Genomic DNA, 22116 nt, shown 5'->3' with positions numbered 1-22116 from the left:
CAAGTCGACGTGCTGAGCTACGTGCAAAGCCGCAGAGGCGACTGCCATTAACTTGCCGCACTTCAAAGACAACCACCCGCAGGTTATCTTAAGTTCTTGCGCGATAACATAGTCCTCGCTAATGTCCTTACGTAGTTGCTCCACGTCGTCTATAGGCAGCGCAAGTCCAAGCAATTTAGTCGCAAGTCGGATAGCGGAGTCTGCTACGGCGTCCGTGGTCTTACTTGCAAGGGCGGCCTCATACCTCTTATGGAACTTTTTGACTTCCTCTTCTGACAACTTATTAACCTGCTCATGGGTAAGTTCCTTGCCTATCATTTCCTTGCACTTCCCAGAAGACACCAGGATGTTAAGTTGTTCCTTGAGGTTACTTTCATCTAGCTGTGTGGGGACTTCATGTAAGAGCTGCTCAATGTCCATATATGTTAATGGAATACGGAAACCTTAAAGAGAAGATCATCTTGGAATGTTGGTGCGTCTTTAAATGCCGCATGTATTCATGCAACTGTTCCTTGGATATCTCACCACCGTAGTCGCTTAAGATGGTTTCCAGGTCAGACTTACTGGGCGTATAAAATACGACAAGTGAACCTATGTTTTCCCTAAAAGGCTTAGAGACGCTGGTAAGCTGCTGCGAGAGCAACCAAACGCTAATATTGTCATGCCTGCCGCTAAAGGCGAGCTTCACTAATTCGGAGGTGCGCTTTTTTACGTCGTCCCCGCAGGCAATGTCATCCAGTATGAGCAAGGTTTGCGTATCTTTAGGGAATTGTTTGTGCCAAAACTTAAGATGTCCAGATAACTCGTTAGGGTCTAAGATATCTACAAAGAAGTCGTCATCTTTCGCGCCTACGCCCGTCCAGGTGCGGTTATTCACGTAGGTGGGGCAGAGCAGCACGATATAGTCGAAGCGGTATCTAAAGGGTCCTAATAGCTGCTCCACTACGAATTGGGTCTTTCCGCAGCCGGTGGGTCCTACTATCAGAGCGTTACAAGGAATATGGTTCGGATCCATTGTATATATGGAGTCAGTGGAAGCAGTACAAAGAATTGTCGCCGACGCAAAGGATAAAAGAGACACCATAGAAATGCAAAGGGAGGAGATAGACCGGTTAAAAGAGCGCGTGCAGGAATTGTACGATGAAATGTGCGGTCTGAAGCGCGCGGAAAGGTTTGGTGCCTTGTTGACGATGGCGACGTGGGCTAAGGAGTCCATTAAGGACTTCATGCGATATCCCCTGTAGGATGTTAAGATATATGCTAGCCTACGCAGCTGCCTTTCTGGGAGGATTTCTAATTACCCTTTCAATATATGGACTGTATTACATGCGAACCACCTGCCGACTGCATTACCCCTTGTAAGCCACGTAAAAAATACACCTGCCTTCATTGTAATAAGGTATTCCCCGAAGGATCCTTTGTCGGGCATTGGTGTCCCGCAGATCCTAAAGCACAGCGAACTTTAGCTGACACCTACAAAGAGGAGTAGCTCTGCAAGTTGGTTTTAAAGATGGTCTTAATAATTATTGTTATTTTGTTAACCTGCAAGTTGGTTTTAAGGACGCCCTTAATGTTTCTTGTTAAATTGTTAAGATGCCTCTAGGTAATACCAATGAAGGGGTTTAACAAAATAACAATAATTATTAAGACTCTTTGGGAGACTCCTATTTTACTTTAACAATTTAACAAGAAAAAATAAGGTATATATAATGAACTGTGTGCAATGTGAGAAGACGTTTAGCAGCAAGCAAAGACTCCAATACCATGTTTCCAGGAAGGTGTGTAGCAAGGCACCCATTACTCTTTGCAGCCGCTGCGATAAGGACCTAAGCAGCCCTCAGGCGCTGAATTACCACCTCAAACATCGCGTTTGCCTTCGCAACATATGCGTACGCTGTAATGAGGACTTAAAGAGCGACTGGCATGTACATCGTTGCCGGCCTTACCACCTCCAGGGAGTTGCCTGTATGGAGCAATGCGACGTAGCCGCACGGTGTTGCCCCGCCGAAACTGCCAGGCGTTTGACGGAGCGTAAGAAGGAAATCGACGTCGGATTCGTAAACTTCGACCATTACGAGGGCACTCTTTGGGAGAACCAGGAACACTGGGAGGCTGTCTGCGACCGCTGCGGCTGTCAACGAAGCGGCCGACATATCTGGGAATGCCTTTACGATCCCAACGAGCACCGCGGCTTTGAGCAATACATGCAGGTAGTCCATGAGGCTAAAAAAGAAACCATGCAACATCGCATTAATATATGTTTGCAGCAGCAGCAGCTTTCATAGGTGGCGCCTTAATCGCCGTGTCAGCATTTGAAATTACCGAAAAAATGAGGTCCGCCGAAGCAGACCAATACTTACCTAATCGCAAAGAGGATTAGCATCCGTCCTACGTTCAACGTCGAACTTCCATCGACCGTTAACCTTACCAAAGCTGCGTATGTGTGTGAATTCCTCACCTTGAAGGATGTACCGCACGCAGTCAGGCGCCCACAGGGTGCACTCCTTACCCTCATGTTCGAGGACCAACCTTAAACGGCTGATGTCTTCAAAGACGACATAATTTTTTATTCTGTATGAAATGCCTTGAACTAATTCTCGCCAGTGCGTTTGTTCAACGATCATTATATCTATGAAATATTCTTTGGTGAGTCCTTAACGTCTCCTGCGTCTTAAAAGCCTTAACACACCAAGGACAAGGCACACGAATACCTTCCGCGTAATAGTCAATCTCCCTGCAAATGAGGTCGTAATCGTTGCACACCATAGTTAGGTAACCATTTGCCTCGTATTGTGTAATTAACGCCTCTTGTTTGGGGGATAGTACGCCGTTCCCCTTAGGTGTTTTCAACTCCAAGCATAACCCATTATATTTTTTATGTGCATTAAGGACTAAGATGTCGGGCTGCCCCGCCTGGTAGCCTTTCTGCCAACATACTATTCTTTTGGAGGATGAGTCCTGTAATTCTCCAAGACCTGGTGTAAGCAGTAGGATAGGGTGGAACCGGCGTATGTAGTCCACGACTTTCTTATGCAGGTCAAATTCATTCTCGATCTTAAAGACTAATTTGTTAGGACCATCGAACCGTTTTTCTATTGCATATCGACCGTCCTTACGCAGCGCGGGTAGGACCTCTTCGAATACCCAATCCTGGAACTTTACGGCCTTTGGCATTTTCGAACTACATATCAGCTGATACAACCCGGGTTCGGAAATGAACACGGAATGTGGATGCATAGTAGAAGGGTAACGAATCGTTCCCCTTAACTCGCTCAGCCTTTTCTGGTACTTCTCAGACACGTGGTCACTAATAGCTTTTTTGGTGTTTTCATATTCTAACGCCAGCGCAACCTCCTTTGCTTTGAAATAAAGTTTATCGCCTTGCACTATGCATTGCAGTTTGGTTTCGTTGTTTTCGAATACGCGAAGCATTATATACGTAAGGGATATTTTTCTTTAGAATGGCTGAGGCAACGAAGTCATTAATAGGCAACGCTCTTTAGCTGATTCATTTCTACGCTCAGTTGCGCGTCAGACACGACGAAGACGTAGCAGTTTATTTTGTCGCCGTCGCCCGCGGAGGTATTCTTGGTGCGTTTAATCTCCAATGTTATACCATCCTGCGTATTTACTAGACGTAAACCCTGACCATGTAGGTCTTCGTCGTTAATGGTGCGCATGTCAATCCATAACGCATACTTGTCCTTAAAGAATTCCTCAGGGCTAATTTGGTCGCCAAACTTGCGCATGGCCTCTCTGTACGCGTCTGCGGGTTTTATTCCCTGGGAGTGAACTTTGTTGGGAACGCCGTTTATGTTGACCCCTACGTTAGTAATGTTGGGGTTGTGAAAGGCTTCGGAGTCGCACTTGCCGGCTTCGTAGGGTTTGGCAAACACCAGCATCAACCCCGTGAGACTTCTTCGGGGGAGGTTAATGCTTTGGTTGATAACCTCATCCGTCTTATCCAAGAAGCTGAACGTCTTATACATCACCACGTGGTCGTAAAGGAATGCCTTTCCGGTACTATATTCCATGCCAGCGCTACGTGCCAGCTCTTCGCTGTACACGGTCTCATACTGCAGCTCTAAGTTGGTGATAGAACAAGGATCGACAGCCCCTCTAATCGCGCTGTCCATGCCTCCAATAACGTTTGTAGTGTCTGCCAAGGTTACTTCAAACTGTAACTCGGATAACTGCCTGGGGTAGTACGCGCCATGACTCGTAATCACTTCGAAATCCAAAGGGATAACGTACTTGCTACCATAGGCGGTCTTTACCCTCGTCGCGTCTGCTACTGCGGTTGCTCCGCTGGAGTCCGTAGGCGCGGGGTTGGTTTCACTGCGAAGCTTACGAAGAATAACGCTTCCAATTCCCTGCTCTATCTTTTGTGCACGGTCAAAGGCTGTTAGCCATAAATCTTTGTACGTGGTGTACAAATCGTACCTATTCAAATCCAAGAGGGATTCCCCTGCGAACTTGATTCTCATCTTAGAGACGAGGTTCCTACCCACATTATTGACGGTATAGCGCTTGTCCTTGGTGCTTGGTTGTATTGCTAGGTCAAACCTTAAAGCCAAGGTACCAGGAACCAATACTAGGTTATCTGTTAGGCGGGGCACGCCTACGTACAGCGTTTCTCCAGGTTTAGCGCTAGAAGGTGTAAAGGTGACCCGGTGAAAGGTGCGTTCTGCTTTCAGTCCGCCAACCTGCTTAGGTAATACGTTGGGATTTAACTTTGAGCTTATCATATATAATGGAAGTAGAAGGAACAGACCCCGACTTCGATCCCACCACTGAGGAAGGTCAGGCTGACATTAACGACGGTGATGAAGAACCGCTGCTTCCCACCCAACAAGTCGACGATTCCCTAAGGGATAGGATTGAAAAGGCCCTAAGACATCCCAAAGCACGCGAGTACACGTTTCCGCGTGAGCGCATAGAGCTTCAAAACATGGGCGAGCCGGAAGCAGCCGCGCGGGAAACCGTAGAGTGGGCAACGCAAGAGCTAAGGCAACGTTATTCCCACTTTGATGCTGACGACGTAAAACTCACAGAACGCGGAAACAAAGTTCTCATAAGCGTTCAAGACCTAAGATTTCCTGACAAAGACCGCTGGACGAAACCACAAAACCTCTTTGATGAGGAGGGTAACGTTAGGGGCGACGTCTTAAGATTAAAAGGCTTTCAGCATGCTACCCGAAGCATGTTAGAAAGGTTGCAAACCCTGAATGAAAAGGTTGCGCTAGAAAAACGCGTCGAGGAACTACAAGAAACACTGGCGGAAAGGGAAGCAGATTACATGAGACAAAACAAACTACTTCTCGATGCTCAAAAGAGAGAACTTGACGATAAAAACCAAAGAATAATAGAAATGAGAGAACAAAGAGACAATGCCCTACGCGATAGAGACCAAGCCCAAAAGGCCTTCGATCTTGCCCTGCAAGACCTGGATATGAGCAAGGAGGAAGCTAAAAACTTGCATATCACCATAACCGGCTCTTTGGAGGAACGGCGGCAGTTGGTTGCCGAAATCAACACTAAAGAGGAGCAAATCCGGCAAAGAGATCAGGCTATTGAAGACCTGGAGGGGCAAATAGAGCGGCAGCAGGAAATAATCAACGACCAGACTCGTCCCGAAGAGGAAAGGGAGGCAGCACAAAGGGAATTAGAAGCCCTTCAGGAAAGAGTCGCGGAATTACAGGCGCAAAAGGACAACCTGGAAAGGGAGTTGGGGCTTACCACCAAGGAAAAGGTAAAAAGAGCTCTGGTGAAGTATGGTATTCCACTGGCGTTTGCGGTTGCTATTTCGAGCGTAGTAGGGGTAATCCTTAACGCGCTTAAGGCTACAGGCGCGGGCGTAAAGAAATTAGGCAATGGACTAACGGACTTGGGAAAAAAGATGGCAGCCGGCTTGCCTGGGCTGCTGGGTTCGGTTGTTTCCTTGGCACTGAGGGCCGGTGGCGAACTGTTGAAGTTTGTAGGGAATAACATCTGGATCTTGGTTGTCGCTATTGGGGTGGTCCTTTTGAAGAAGATGCGGGGTTAATCTTGTCCTTATGTATTACTGGCGGCTTATAATCGTCGTTGGGCGCCCGAGGCGTCCTCAACTGAGGATAAGTAAAGATAGTATTCGCACCGCCCTGATAATTTGGTAACAAGGGTATAGCAGTCATGGTGCTGATGGGCTTATGATTCCAGGCAGCATCCGGCTTTTTAATCCTACCATCTAAGACAGTATTTATTATGATCCTAGATAGGCTACCTGATACGGCATCGCTAGGGCGAACCTGTAGCTTCGCATATTGGCAATTGACTACCATGTGAAAAGTCACCGGTTGTTGATTTTCAAGAGTAGTAGTGGGGGGCTCAAACGTAAAATGAGTCGGAGCCCTGTTGTTCGTCTTTTTTCTGTAGGGTAATAATGGGGTGTTGGTCTCATCAACGATCCTAAACCCGGCATTGCAGTTATTCCACGCGCTAACGTTAATGGTACATATCATTAATCCCAAACCTCCAACCTTCACCCACAGCCCGGTGTCAAACCATTCATCATTAACGTAATTCTCTTCCTCCAGGTAATGAAGAAACCAATCTTCCTTTACATATGGATTCATATATTAAGAATCACAGATTCTCACAGGCTAAGCACCGTTAAAGTGCTAATGGTTGCGTGATTGTAATCATTATCCCTTTGATCGTATATACTATTCACGGTAGCCGTCCCGCCGTCATCTACGCGCATTTGCAGCTTTACCTTTCCGTGACAATCGGCGATCATGTGAAAAGTCCAAACCGATAAATTTTCAAAGCTGTTAGCGTTTGGTTCTGTGGAAAAATGAACTGGCTCCCTGTTGTTTGTTTTCGTACGCATAGGCTGCAGTACGCCATTCTCATCCAGGAACCTAAAGCCCACGTTTACATGACTGTTTGTACCCATGCAAATACTACAAAGGATTAACTTCTTTCCCGAGTAGTTCAAATTCACGGACATGCCCGTGACATCAACCCAAGATGGTAGGGTGTATTTTTTCTCGCCTGTGTAAGTCGTATAGACACAATCTACTCCAGCTACGTAGGGGTTGTTCATCGCCATATATAATAGCTCAGACCAATGCTTGCAGCTGCTAAGCCGGCTTTTAATAAGTTATGATCATATTCCTCTTCTCTTTTAGGCGCCCGGTATGTTTTTTTCATAGGTGGTACGTACGCCTTCTTTGGTGCGGGCTTTTCTACGTGCTCCTTCTTAGACTTCTCCACGAAATGGGGAATGCCCCTGGTAGTATCCAAGTTCACGTCGTTCACACCAAACTTCATGTCCTCAGTTGCTGTCTTAAGCTTATTATTGTAGCCTACGACGGAATTGGCGTTGATGACCAAATTACTGGGCATTAGCAACACTCCCGGGGCTACGGCATAATCCAACCTCAACCTGGAGCTATCCATGTCTAATTGAAAACGATGCGAACTCTTATCGATATCGCCCTCTATAATCGCAGTTTCAAATAAAGTTATTGCTTCGGCTCGCGTATTTTTCGAGGTGCCCGCGTCTCCAATTATACTCGACCTGGTATTTACTTGCGCCCCCAAAACAACGCGTACGTAAGCTTCTATGCTGCGATCCAGGCGGCCCCGACCGGCTTTCGTTAATCCTTTACCTTTCATCAACACGAATGGATCCCAAGTGCTAGGAAAAATCATTTGAATCCTAGTAATTAACGTGTTATTACCCTTATCGCCACCCATGTCAGCAAACTCTAGCTCATTACTTGGGTATGCTTGGTGCTCCATGTCCGCCGGCCGCTCGCCGGTGGCCGACCAAACATAAACGATGCCCAACCCATGCGTCTTACCCTCCTTATAACGAAAGTCTTTTTGCCGCAGTTCGAACTCATTCATCAATCTTTCCAGGGCGGCGGCGTCATATCGGTTATTCATTGGATTGAACGCCTTATCTCCCGGTAGGGGTACGTTAAGCTCATATAGTAACCTCCTTAACGTAAAGGCAACGTGAAACTGCATAATCGGAATATGAAACATGTCTGCGGCAACACCACAACCTTTAGTGGCAGCCCAAACTGCAAAGTTTAACTGTTGTGGCCAATACCGCATGTTAGGGTCCTGCTAACCATTCCCTGGCCTCTTTACCTGATGTATGCTTTAACATCGTTTTTTTAAAAACATTTCTCAATACTATGTCAAACGATTGCTTGCCAACTGAAATCTTCAGGTGCGTTACCAGCTTTTCAAAGTTGTTTACACCACCTTCAGGGTCGTAAAATGGGTAATCTTCCGTGGTTAACAATAAGTTTCTAGGAAAATTGGGTGCTTTATGCTCGGGTTTTGGTGGCCTTTCTTTATGAACGGGTTTAGGTGCTGGGGAGTGCACAATCGTTAATTGCTGTACCTGATTACCTACTTGCTCCAGCTTTGAATGTTCCAAGTCCGCATTGCTGTACATTCTGGAGCCGTTGAAGTAAATCCCATCGGGTCTCCTTTCGAACTTACTAGCATCCGCGTGCGGAAACATCTTCCTAAAGGCCCTCCAGTTCCAGTAATCCCGGTTGTCGTGATGTGGCTGCTCCTCTACCTTATTTCCAAAAGCGTCGTACATTAGTATATATAATAGGATGTTATACCATCAGCACCTCCACTTTATCCTGAACTTCCCAAGGAGGGTCCTAACGAACTAAACGCTGAAAACTTTCGTCTGAATAAAGCAAACTTAATCCTGGCTTACTTGGAAGGGCAGACAAAACACTATGAAAAAGTCCGAAAAAAGTACGTCAGAGCCCGGACTACGCTACATAAGATTTCGATAACTTCAGGATCCATTTCTGTTGTGTTAACGGGCTCCGGCGTTGCTACTTCGCTTACTGGACCGGGAATAATTGTTGGAGTTCCTTTGGCTGGCGTTGGGGCAGCCTGTGGTATTATTTCAGCTGTTGCTACGGGTATTATGAAGCAGTTGTCAAGCAAAATATCCAAGCATGACACGACAATAGCTCTGTCAAGGGCTAAAGTAAATACAATTACCGATCTTGTCTCAAAGGCTCTGCGTGACAGAAAGATAGGCGACGTAGAATTCTCGCTTATTCTGACCGAAGAGGAAAAGTACGAGAAATTAAAGTCGGACATAAGGAATAAAAAAACAGTCGTAAAAGATCTTTCCGAGGAATCTCGCAAAAAGATCTACCAAGAAGCAAAAGAAGAGCTTCAAAGAAAGCTTGCTCAGTAAATATCTACTTCGAAAAAAGCGTGACGGGATTCTATTTGCATATTGAACGCCGGCTGTCTGGTTCATATGCAAATTAGTTTCTCGCCGAGGTTGTTTACATTTCCAACTTACTTCGGCTTTTTATATTTAGTTCGGGTTTTGGTCGTGTGCTCGGGTTTTGATCGTGTGCTCGGAAAACGCTGGTTGCTATGAGGAAGAGGAATGTTGGCGTTGCTATGTGATGTCATCGCCTGGGAATCCATCCCAAGAGGGGGTGGTTGGGGTCTATTTTGTAAAATATTTCGTAAATTACATCAGGATAATAAGGAATATCCTTATCCAGCCGACAAAACATCCACTCGGCTTTTGTCATATCAGAAACCTCGGGAATAGACTTACCGGTAATTTCAGACAAAAGATAGGGAATAGCTTTGTAATATTTCCCTAGTTTTAATTTTTTCAATGTCTTCCGTAGACTTTGTGGGGTTGGCTCTTCCAAGTGGTCTATGATTTTCTTCTTTACTTCGTTGTCTAAATATACCGGCCGATAACCTTGGATATGACTCATCCAGTCCCTAAAGTATTTTATTCTTTTGTATGGGGTCTTCTTACGACCTCCATTGGCGTAATATTGCTCTTTGGTAGCATTTGGTACGGCATTACGAATATTCTTACCACATTCGTAACACTGTGCTGACGTGTCATCTTCTATTTGCATTTTCTTACCACAACAAATATACTTATTTGGCTTAGTAGGTACAAACTTGGGTTTCAAGCACTTTACACAGAAATCATAAGCAAACTCTTTACAATCTTCGCACTCCATATATAGACTAACATATTTAACTACATAAACACGGGATGCGGGTAATCGCGGTACGAATCGAGGGGGGTACTTTAGACGGGTAATCCTCCGGTGGTCGTTGCGCTGGAACCCCCATCCCCTATACTACTGATGGGACCCCGTGATAGGAAGCGAACAAAGCTGTATTTTTCATGAACGAAAAACATACTATAGTTGGTTAAAAACAACCAAATTGTTAAAGATTTACAATGCTAAATAAAGGCCGAATCGGAAAGCGGCCAAGCGAGATCAGACCGTGCATGGTGCGAAAGAATTTGGTGTTATGGCCATTAGCAAACAATAGAATTCCCAGAGCATCAAATCGTTGGGAAACGATCAATGTTTTCTGTATTTCTCGTTCGCTTTAGACCGCTTTAAATGAGTTCAATAGTCTTGCAATTTTGTGTAATATTAGTTTAAGTTCAAATTTGTATCCTGACGTAGTTTTGAGAGAAATGATCAGCGAATTTTAGAATAATGGAAGATCTAGTAAGATTGAATAGAACACTGCGATGAAAAGTGCGCATCAAATGTTTACCCCGTCTTCTGCACTATACGTTTTCACAAAATCGCATAAGTCGATTACCTTCAAAATGTTCCTTTTAAAACTAGATACAGAGTAAAACTAAATGAGCAATGACTTATGTGAATATATAGCTCTGAAATATTAATTTCGGCCGTATGAAATCCATTGTTTAGTTTTGAAGTAGATTATGCACTATATTCAAATAATCTCAAATATCTCATTATTAGCTAGATAGATTTTTTCAAAAATCCCTACAAATGGAGGCATCTAGTATATAATTATGTGGTACGAAGCATTTTATTGTTGAACGCTCTGCAAGGCTAAAATTATTTTCTAAACGAAAACAAATATTTCATCATAATTACGTGTTATGACGTCCGATCTCATTAAAAACTGCATCAAACATTAATTCAATCTTTATGTGACTTATGTGCAAAAAACATTTGCAGTCGGATAAAAGACGTTTATGCACTAGCGTTCCAAAAGTGTAGGGTAGCGGTCAAGCGTGAGGGGGTCGAGCCACCTTAAGTATGGTTGGTGCTCCACTCGCGCGGACCGATAAAATACGAATATATACCATTACAGACCATGTGTCATTCCCTAGAGTATCATTTCTTTGTTTAATGTTTAATGAAGATACAAGGGTATGGACACAACTAAAGCAAAGAATCTTATTCTTAAAAGAGTGACATATGGTCTGAAATGGGCAGAATATTACGCCCAAAGTAAAGATGTATATTCGTCTACAAGCATGTCAAAAAATCTTAGAGTTTTCCCAATAAATAAAGACGTACATTGACGTACAATAACACCATCTATTTTTTAACTGATTATTATCAAACATTTGTTTACAGAACCCGAGTTCCTGGTTTTTCCAATTGTAGTCTGGAATCTATGAAGCGAATCAATGACCAATGTCTATACAACAAACCAATGGTAAGTTACAGTCATTGGCAAGGAATAGTCCCTTTTCTCATTCGGTAAATACTGCTGTGTTTTATGACTAAAGACTCATCTGCACAGGCTTGGCCTCTCATAAGAGCAATTTATTCGCAAAAGCCAACTGTAATGCAAAGAATGTGAAGCTTGAAATACCAATGTTTTGAAATTCCACGGACTTTTAATGGTATCTGTGAATAGCTGCATGACTTATAAACGAGGCTATGTCTGTGCAGATGAGTCTGTGGTCTTCAAAAACAGCGATATGCATCGAATGCGAAACCGGTTTATTCAAAGACACTACTCAAATATATTAAAGATAATATTTTGACAAACCTGTAAAATATTAATTAAAATTCTAAATAATGCTTTTTTAAATCTCACTAACCTTTGAATGGAAATAAGGACATGGTTGCCTGGAATGAGTAATAAACGTCGGAGATGCTAGGCCAATTAAAAGACGGCTTTTTTACTCCAGTAGTTTTGGTAGAGGAGCAAGAAACGACCTCCAAACAGGCTGCAACATTAAACAGAACTGAATGATTATGCTCATCAGTGGCCTCTTGCATATGCACATGCGCAATAGTGAGACCGCTGATAATACCAGGATTTGCTCTTATTTTTCAAGGTGCTGCGCCCTCAGTGCGGTAATGGAATACAAGAAGGAGATGAAGAGTGTGATTGTGGAACTCCAGAGGTAATAAATAACAGGGTTTTTTTTACCATAAATAAGAGGGTTTTCTCATACTTTTAATGTTTTCATGACAGACGAAGTTAAAAATATCACAGTTGCTACAGTGGACCTAAAGTGCTTTATTTGGCCCATGAAACGAATAAAATAATATATCATATTTTCATCGTTTCAGATGTGCAAAATTAAAGATCCCTGCTGTCAGCCACATGCATGTAAACTGAAGCCCTCGGCTGTTTGTAGTGACTTACATCATTCTTGCTGCAAGGATTGCCAGGTAATGTGCCATATTTTTACCCCCTCATTAACAATAACTAATTTTAACGTCAAGCAATTTTTTTTCGGAATAAGTGGTAAATAAAAGGATATACCATGTGAAATGTGTTAAATATTCATTATTTTGTTCGTCCCTTTGCATTGCGTAATCTATTTGATGTTAACATTTCGTTATGTTAAATGTTTATTAAGTACAAAAGACAAGGAACTCTTTGTAGACCTGCCCAAACAGACTGTGATGTACCCGAGTACTGTCCAGGGAATGCCAGAGATGTGAGTATATACGCATGCCTATATTGCTGATAAAAAAGTTTATCCTGCTTATTTGTTAAGCTTAATATGGTGTTTGTTTGTAACGATGCTACTGAGACCAGAATGCGTAGTGTATAGGGCCTATGTAATAAAAAGGACCCTGAAAGATCAATCGCACAAAAGCTTTTTCATGAAAAATATTATTCGTCGTGGAAATTATAATAAATTATATACTTATTGATTTGTCTCACGCTGGAGGATCGTTTGTAGGGGAACCGCGTTTATTTATTTACTCATTATTATCATACTTTTGTAGAAGAGCATTTAAGGCGACCAAATAATTCTCTCTACTTTGTTTGTTTTTATGCCAATGGATATTTAAAGCATACAAAATTTTGCTACATACTAAAACTAAATCCCTGATTTTGCATTTCAGTGCCCCGCCAACAGCTACATTCAAAATGGAACACCATGTAACCAAACCCAAAAGGTTAGTATAATATACGCCTTGCACAAAAAGCTTATCGTATCAATAGTGTCCTACACAGTTCCCTGCGCCATCTTGAAAGGTAACCGTATGTGTGCATTGAAGCGAGAACGGCGGTGACCCTGCAATGATAGAGGCATGTGAACTATTGCCCAAGTTGTTAAACAAGGTCTCTATCATTGCAAGATCGCCGTTCATCTCGCTTCGAAGCACAGGTACGGTTGTCATTCAAGATGGCGCAGGGAACTATAACGAGGACTATTAGAATGACCGCCTCATAGCCAGACACTCAAAAAGCATTTGGTTTTGATAATAAATCAATATTGTTATCAACGTTTTCTTCAGTTGTTTGTAGGTAACTCAAATAGAAACAGTGTCGTGACGAGAAGCTTGTCTCCACGCATAGAGGCTCGTTATGTTCGAATAAACCCGCAGTACTGGTATCGGTGGATTTGCATGCGAGCTGAGCTCTATGGATGTAACGCTAATGAAGGTAAAAATACATAGATTTTATAAAGAGGCGACTTGTTATAGTATATCATAACATGATGGAAGGAAGTCTCCGGAGAGTCAGTATGCATTCTGTGTCATACTGTGAACCGTCATTGCGCATTGCATTACGATGCGCAAAACAACAACGCTTCATGCATTTTCTTTTGGTTAGCGTTCTTTTTCTTCATCATCGCATCATCATCTTCTTCTTCTCCTTTTTTTCCCCTCATAATTATCGTCATCTCGTTATTATGCTCCTTTTGATTTTCTTTTTTCTTCATCATCGTCATCATCATCCTCTTTTTCTTTTTCTTCTTCATCATTATCATCTTCTAGTTTCACTCGTTCATCATCTTCATCTTTAACTTCACCATCATCTTCTTCTTTTCTTTTTCATAATTATCACCAACTTCATTCTTCTTCTTCTTCTTCTTTTCATCTTCATAAGTGTTACCAACTTTTTTTTCTCTTTCTTCATCTTCAACTCCATGATTTTTTTCTTCTTGCTCTGCTTTTCCTTTATGTTCTTTTTTTCCTCATGATTTTGACTGCTTTTTCCACGGTCTGCAGTCATTCCAACAAGCCCTACTCCAATCAAGGCATACAACGACTACTGCGTTGTACCGAAAAATGAAACGCTGATTCCACATGAAAACAGCAAAATTGTCTTTAAGTCGGGAAGACTATGTAAGGAAAAGTACATGGACTTCAGATTAGACGCAAATGGAGTCCTTTGGCATCACAGCAGTGGAAGAAGAGTGTGCCCAGAAAATGGAGGAACGAGCAACGGTGTAAGACTTGTGATAAGTAGCTCCTGTACAGACGAAGGGTCCAAATTCATAAGAACGCCAAGTAAGTAATATCTTAAGTTTAAGAAAAAATCTCACTGAATCAGATGTAATTTCCCACGCAGATACACAAACCTTTTAAGGTGCTTCACAGTCATTTGCGCTTGTTGTAATACGTACACTTAGTTAAAATCACACCAGTGAAGGCTAATTTTCTCAGTTTGGTTAACCTTTCGAAATGTCTATTCTCGATGCCAAAAAAGTAGCAAAGTCGTCTAACTTCCCCCTCTTAGATAGTACTTGACGTTGCAAATGAAAAAATTTTGTTTCCCCAGAACACTCACTCAAGCATGTAAAGTCAGGTAAATGTGTCCATCCAAATGGCGGTTGGCCGGGTAACGACCGCGAGCTACTGATATATGGCGGCTGCGATGCAACGAGATTGGAGCTGTTCTTTATGAAACCAGGTGAGTAGACATACCCATAATTTATTTTACACCATAATCCACCTTAACCTCACTTAACCAATGTTCAGTGTGGTCAGATACAGTGTTTGTCAAGAAGAAACAGCATTTAATTTATTTTACACCATTATCCACTTTAACCTCGAAAGAATAATTGACAGAAACAGCTGAAATATTTTGGTTTGCAAATAAGAAATTGGTAAGAAAAATGGCCGACAACAACAAGAAAAATATTGGTAGATACGAGTCAACTGTCTACAATTCAATCCCCAAAAAAAATTGTAACTGGAATGGCTGTTATTTTTGTAAAAAAACATTAACATTTTCGTATTTATATATGTCCTCCCATTCATTAAGAATTAGCTCGAGGATTTTTTGTCTCTTATAGATTGCATAATGCCGCTTGGTTTGTCAACTCAAGAAATCCCTGATGAACAGATAACAGCTTCGTCTTCGCGTGGGAGTGATTCGCCACATTTTGGTCGACTACACAATGGCAAATATTGGTGCGCTGCCCAAAAAAAGAACACAGAATATCTTCAGGTTGACTTGGGAAAGGTAAATCATGGCTCCCTGTGCTTACGACCCGGGAAGGGGGGGGGGGGGGGTATTCTTGCCCGTTTAAGGTAGGGATGTGCCGCTGAGCCCTCTGAACCCTGACCATGTCTGTTCCAGAGTAAAATCGCTGAAATTCATAGCCTGTTCCAGAGCAAGATCGCTGAAAGCTATACCCTGTTCCGGTATTGCAAAAAAATAGATTCCAGAGAGGAGAGAGCATGATTTCATATACCCTGTCCCAGAGCGAGCGCAATTTTAACGACACGAAAGACACGTGGTCTGAAATGGGAAAACATTATGCTCGAGCCGAGGAGGTCTATTGACATTGTCAGTTCATTTGTGTCGGAGCTGAAGTTCTTGGGTGGCACGGTAAGGTTATTTAATTTAACTATTTTTTTCTTCCTGGAATAGGTTCAAACTATTAACAAAATAGGTACCCAAGGTCGGAGAAACTGGAACGATTGGGTTACCGGTTATTTCCTGGAATACAGTCAGGATGGGAAAAGATGGACGAAATACAGTGAAAGTGGCAACAGTGTAACTTCGAATGTAAGGGCCGCTCGATTTTAGAACTAGACATTGAATCAAGTAAAGTGTTTTTGGGAATGAAATCGCACATTTTTGAAAATATTCCTAATAATGGGGTATGCGGATTGGGGTTCCCGATTGTCAGTTTTTAGGCCAATTGTCAGTTAACTGTTAATAATTTTACATTCGCTGACCAAAATATTAACCAAAATAATAAAATACCATTCAACTGTTAACTACGAATTTAAAGCTATCTGTCCAGTTAACTATTACTTATTAGACCAATTGTCAGTTAACTGTTAAACCCCATCCGAACCCTTCAACTAGGTATGCTGAAATAGGGAGATGGCCTGATAATTTTCTCATCACTACATATAGCTTTAACAAAGTACTAATAGTATTTTTTTAAATTTTTTTAGTCTTATTGCTTCTCGGGAAAATGCGCAGAGACTAGAGACACTCAGTGTAGAGATCTATGGGGGCCTGGTAAGTAGAAACCCCATTTATGACCGTTCATTACGACATGTTTTTACAAAAAATACACCAGTTTCGCATTCGAAGCGTACCGCTGTCTCTGAAGACCACAGACTCATTTGTACAGGCTTAGCCTCGTCTATAAGTCAGCTACTCACAGATACCATAAAAAGTCCGTGGGATTTCAAAACATTGGTATTGTTTAAGCTGCAAATTCTTTACATCCTTGTTGACTTTTGCAAATGACTTGCTCTTAAGCGAGGCTAAGCCTGTGCAGATTAGTCTTCAGTCTTAAAACACAGCGGTATTTACCGAATGAGAAAAGGGACAATTGGTAAGCAAGTAACTATTTTCTAAACAGCATAATTAACCATAGAAAATATAAAATTGTTCATAAAGATGAAGGTGATAACTAGATATCATCTCCGAAAGTGAAGTGGAGGAAGCGCCAAATTTGGTCAGGATTACTTCACGTTCCAAAATTGTGATTTTTTACGAATGTCGTATAATTACCTAAACAGCTATTGCAAAATATTGGTGTATTTTTACTGTTGCTAACTGGACTCGTCACGCCTCCACGAACGTGTTTCAAGTTGAGGTCAATACTTTTGGAATCTCCATTAAAATATATTAATTTTCATCTTTAATAATATCTAATGAGGATACTCCACTTAGGTTGGTCCTAACTCGATCAATGAACTTTCCGCTTAACTGCATTAAGAAAATCTAACCATGATATAAAATATTCGTAAATCCTTCCAAAATGATCCCATAATGCCCCCGGTTGCATTTATGTATCGTGAATATATTCCATTCAATTTCAAGACAGTAACAATGCTAATCAAGGATGTTATGATAAACTCAACACGGAAGCTAAAGGCTTCGGCACTTGTGATCCAGTATCTAACTCTTCCTGCGCAGCGAGGTGAGTAATTGAAGAAATAGAAAATGCGCGCGCGTGCTGTGTGCAGTTATAAAGCACGCGGGGGTTGACAGAACACGAGAGGAGTGTTAGGAGAAGTGTTAGGTGCTTCTCGACAGTTCTCGATTGTTCTGCCAATCCCCAAGTGCTTTATAACTCCACACTGCACAGCAAGCAAGTTTTTTATTTCTTTTATAAAATACAAATTACATGAATGACAAAACTGATAGTGCGCGCGCGTGCTGTGTGCTATCATAAAGCACGAGCTCCCAAGCAATCAGAACGCAAAATTTCGAGCAGTTATTTCATAAAGACATTCAGTGAGCATGCGTAAGCCAAAAAATATAAACTAACTTTACCGATACTCCGAAACAACCTCTGAGCTAACCAAAATCAGGGCATGGCTACTTAATGATGCTGGAGAACTGGAGAACCCGGAGAAAACCCTTGAATCAAGGGAGAGATCTAACAAACTCTACTCACATGTGATGCCAAGTCCAGGAATCGAACCCAAGGCCCGAGTGGTGAGAGGCGAGTGTACTAAGACTACACCATCCTTGATGACGTTTCGAGTCTTTTCATGAAATCAAAGATGTTCGTTTTTAGTATCAGCCATTTATTCGCTGGTAAACTTTACTGCAAAATATCTTACTATTTTTTTCCCAGCGATGTTCACTGTGGTCAGATACAGTGTTTGTCAAGCAGAAACAGCCCTGTAGTAGACTACGGAAAAACGTACCAAAAGTTCACGCTTGATGCCTCTACTCAATGCAGGTACTACAAAGCATTGGCGTTACTCTAGTTTGTCACGCAAGTACATAAAAAATCCTATTGTACCAATTAATGTCAAGAGTAAAGCTTTAAGCTTGACTTTGATTTTTCCAGTGCGGCTGTTCTTAAAACTAACTCTGACTTCCTTGGTCTTGGTATGGTCAACGATGGTACGAAGTGCGGCGACCAAAAGGTACAAATGATTTACAAACATTTAGCCTTCTAAAAATAGCTTGTAATAAAAATGTAAGGACAAGAAAACCCTGTATTAATGGTTTTCACGGCCGCCATGTTGGATGAATTCAACAAGAGATTCGTCATTAGTCTCTTTTGTTATATCATCCAACATGGCCGCCGTGTCTTTTGTAATTACATTCTCTTGGGAGTGATTGAAAACCAGGAATAGACCCCTTGAAGCACGTCGGAATACTGATCAATTTGAAGGACATAACAATAGGTTTCCAATTCTCTTCAGAATGAAATATTTTGGTTTCGTACTCCAAATTGAGCTGTTTTGACGTCACATGCAAGGGGTCTATATCAGAAGGTTGCTAGTAAGTCAATGGATAGGCCAAGTAAAGCATGCGGCTCTCTACCTCTAAGAGACTTTTAGACTTTTTTTTCGTCACTAAGTATCATTTTATTTTGTAGATGTGTAGCAACTACGAGTGCAAGTCGTTCGCAGAGCTGAACATTAAAGCTTGCCCCACGACCAATGGCAAAGAGTGTAATGGGCAAGGAGTAAGTATTCGAAAAATGTAAATCTATTCTACACTAAGAATGAAATATAAGAACTTACCGAGTTTTTTTTACTTCATAGGTGTGTACAAACACAGGCGTATGTCATTGTGATGCTGGATATGATCCCGCTTCAGCATGCGTCAATGGTAACGGAATATATCAATGTGAACCTAATAAACTGAAGGAATAAAATAAACATTAAAAGACGCCTCTTAAAATCAAATTTAAATTGCGCTAATCAAACTTTGGAATTTAAAATTTCCAAAATGCTCTCTTAAATCTGATTTCACTTCATTTTTTTCCTCTGAAAAGCTCTGATACCACGTGATGGTGGGTATGGCGCGTGGTCTGCTTGGTCCACGTGCACTGCAGGGTGTAACGGAGGCACACAAAATCGACATCGATTCTGTAATAATCCATTCCCAACGCACGGCGGCAAAGATTGTCAAGGAGAAAGACAGCAACAGCGTGATTGCAACACGGATGCTTGTCCACGTAAGTTCTTGCTACTTTTTCCCTTCAATTAGTCCTTGTTATATCACTAGTTTCTCTCATAAGTTCAATTTCCAAAGTTAGCCTTATGAGAATAGATCATTTGCGAGTTCCAAATTACCGCTGTGTTCCTTGATTACAGACTATTTACTCAGGGTTAGTCTCTAACCAGTGTCTAAATATTTACAAATACCATCGGAGAATTAAAAAACGCACAACAATACAAACACTTTGAAATTCCACGGAGTTTCACTCGAACACATGAATATTCTACACAAAATCGAGGCTAACCCTGAGCAACAGAGAAACGGCATACTCATAACTGACATTTTGGGCGTTAGCTTTTCGTAGCAGTAGAGACGTCCTAGGAAGTCCTACACTTCATGGAAAGAGAATAATTCTTTTCTTTCAAAAAGGCTATCGTATTTTCCACATAATTAAAGAAGAACCAACTTGTTAACAAAGAGTTTTCAAACTGTTTCAGGTGCTCATTCTTGTCGTCAACTCCAGAAAATTGCAACGACAGAAAACAAGTATATTCCTGACGGAGTATACGCGATTTACCCCTATGGCGTTGATAAAGATCCAATCAAAACCTACTGTGACATGTCACGTGATGGTGGTGGATGGACGCTATTGGTCACAAGCCACACCAATAGTTGGACGTCCCAAAATGTGAGACTAAGGAACCAAGATTCTCCATCTTTGACAAGCGATTATTCAATCCTAAACTATGCTGATGATATCAAGAACAATTTAAATGTCGTTGGTTCAAAATTTGAGTATCGCTTAGAAGCGCAAAGCAGAGGTTAGTTGCATCATCTCTTCTGATTCATACGTCGCACCTAATGTGTTGAGCCAAATACTCTGAGCATGAGTAAGCAGTAAAATCAGTCAGCGGAATTACGGTAAATTGAAACAATTCAAATCAAAACAAACATGGCGGACGATCAAAAAGACTACTTTTTCTCCGTGCTATTCGATATGCAAGGGCAAGAAGGCAAAATATCATGCAGTCTATGCTGTTACTTGTTAGCAGAAGGAGACATATAGCTAGTTTCGCTGTAATGCTGTTGCTTCTTTCCTTACAAAATGGTGTTTACACTTCGGGGATCGTTGCGAGATCGTGTCGCCACCTCTCAAGAAATGCCGGGTGGTGGGAGACGGTTTGGACTCAGTACACCAACAGAAGATTTTAAAAAAAACCGTATCGCACATACTCATTACCAAATACCGCTGCTTTTTAGGTCGGGGCTCACCTATTTTTAATGTATGCATTTGATTCGGCACAACAGGAGCTCGACGTTTGAATCAGTGTTGAACTTTTGCCGTGCAGCTCGACTGGCGTGGTAGAGCTCAGTACCGTGTCGAACCTAATCCAGTCGTGCCGAACTTAATTGATTCATACGTCGAGCCTTTCATGTGCCAAATAGATACTATTAGGTTCGGCACATGAAATGCGCGACGTATGGATCGGGCCTAAAATATGTTTAAAATATATAAAGAATCATGTCCTGTGATTGGCCAGAATATAGTCAGAGCTAGTATACATGAGACGATGAAGGATTTGCTATATAGAAATTTCGACAATTGTGTGATGATGTGAATTACAAGCAACAATTACAATTGTGCCTCGCTTGACACACACAAAGTTTTTATAGTACGAGGCTACGTGCAAATTTAAATTTATTCTTTTCTTCTTTCACAAATCATTGAGCATTATGCACGAATAATTACTGATCTTATCAAAATCCATTGTTTTCAGTCTGCATTATCCCAACGAATGCATAGAGGAAAATCAGACATATTTAGTTCATTCATTATTGGCTTTGTTTCTATGATAAACAAGCTAGAAAGAAAACAATTGGATTTTGATAAGAACAACAGTTATACTAGATAATTACTGAGGCACGCAGCATTCGTAGGTATAATGCAGGCAGCTTCGGGCTACGCCTTCAGCTGCCTGCATTATATCTACGAATGCTGCGTGCCTCAGTAATTATCTATTAAAGCCTTGCATTGAAATTTTTGTACATGACAAGCGAAGTATAAATATATACATATTCTCAAGAAAATTACCTATGATCTGACATTTTGCCCTAAAATGGTTTATTATATGAACATAAATGGTCAAGTCATTAACTGAGTTGTTTTTGAATCTTTTAGGACGATGGGGTGGAATATGGGAAGCTGATCGATCCTACACCTTCACGGCAGCTACTAATGGACAAACAAATGTCCAACTGATAAAGAAATTTGATAACTGGAATTATGCCAATAATGGAATAGAGAAACGAATGCCTTGGATCTCAGGAGCAAAGCTGACTACATCTGCGGATGCTAATTCGAATTGGTGGGGTACAATAACGGGTATGTACACCTAACATAACTGCTTTCGGAAATATCTTCCTTAAAAAGAATTGTTGTTCCTAAAAAGCCGAGAAAGCCCTTCTTTCAAGGTGCGATAATACGGACAATATCGTGCAACTTGTCACGCATCAACAATGTTGCATTTCAAGTTGCAGAGCAAATTTTACTCGTATTATCACACCGCGCGCAACAAATTTTCATTATTGCCATTGTAGAGAGATTTTGTACTTCGTGTAATGCACGATTTTGTTACGACTAAGAGCGAAAGCTCTCTCACAGTAGAAAAA

At 41.7% G+C, this 22116-nt stretch overlaps 1 protein-coding gene across 1 annotated transcript in view; it reads left to right on the top strand.

Annotated features, from left to right (window-relative positions):
* Nucleotides 1–22116, top strand: part of LOC116286609 (uncharacterized) — a 45456-nt gene that overhangs the window by 15227 nt on the left and 8113 nt on the right. Inside the window, exons 14-32 of the mRNA XM_089039172.1 lie at nt 11439–11520; nt 12152–12220; nt 12390–12491; nt 12683–12763; nt 13179–13232; nt 13575–13722; nt 14292–14573; nt 14845–14976; nt 15362–15531; nt 15943–16080; nt 16479–16545; nt 17359–17458; nt 18122–18229; nt 18341–18419; nt 18878–18967; nt 19047–19113; nt 19280–19462; nt 19944–20267; nt 21626–21829. Coding sequence (XP_088895298.1) covers nt 11439–11520; nt 12152–12220; nt 12390–12491; nt 12683–12763; nt 13179–13232; nt 13575–13722; nt 14292–14573; nt 14845–14976; nt 15362–15531; nt 15943–16080; nt 16479–16545; nt 17359–17458; nt 18122–18229; nt 18341–18419; nt 18878–18967; nt 19047–19113; nt 19280–19462; nt 19944–20267; nt 21626–21829 — 2480 coding nt within the window. The remainder of the gene's footprint in view (nt 1–11438; nt 11521–12151; nt 12221–12389; nt 12492–12682; nt 12764–13178; nt 13233–13574; nt 13723–14291; nt 14574–14844; nt 14977–15361; nt 15532–15942; nt 16081–16478; nt 16546–17358; nt 17459–18121; nt 18230–18340; nt 18420–18877; nt 18968–19046; nt 19114–19279; nt 19463–19943; nt 20268–21625; nt 21830–22116) is intronic.

This window comes from Actinia tenebrosa, unplaced genomic scaffold (assembly GCF_029948245.1).
Source record: "Actinia tenebrosa isolate PJP-AT-01 unplaced genomic scaffold, QUT_ActTen_1.0 PGA_scaffold0__85_contigs__length_37466705, whole genome shotgun sequence".
Taxonomy (NCBI): Eukaryota; Metazoa; Cnidaria; class Anthozoa; order Actiniaria; family Actiniidae; genus Actinia; species Actinia tenebrosa.
The sequence above is the reverse complement of the archived record's forward strand: the minus strand, read 5'-3'. Positions and strand labels throughout refer to the sequence as shown.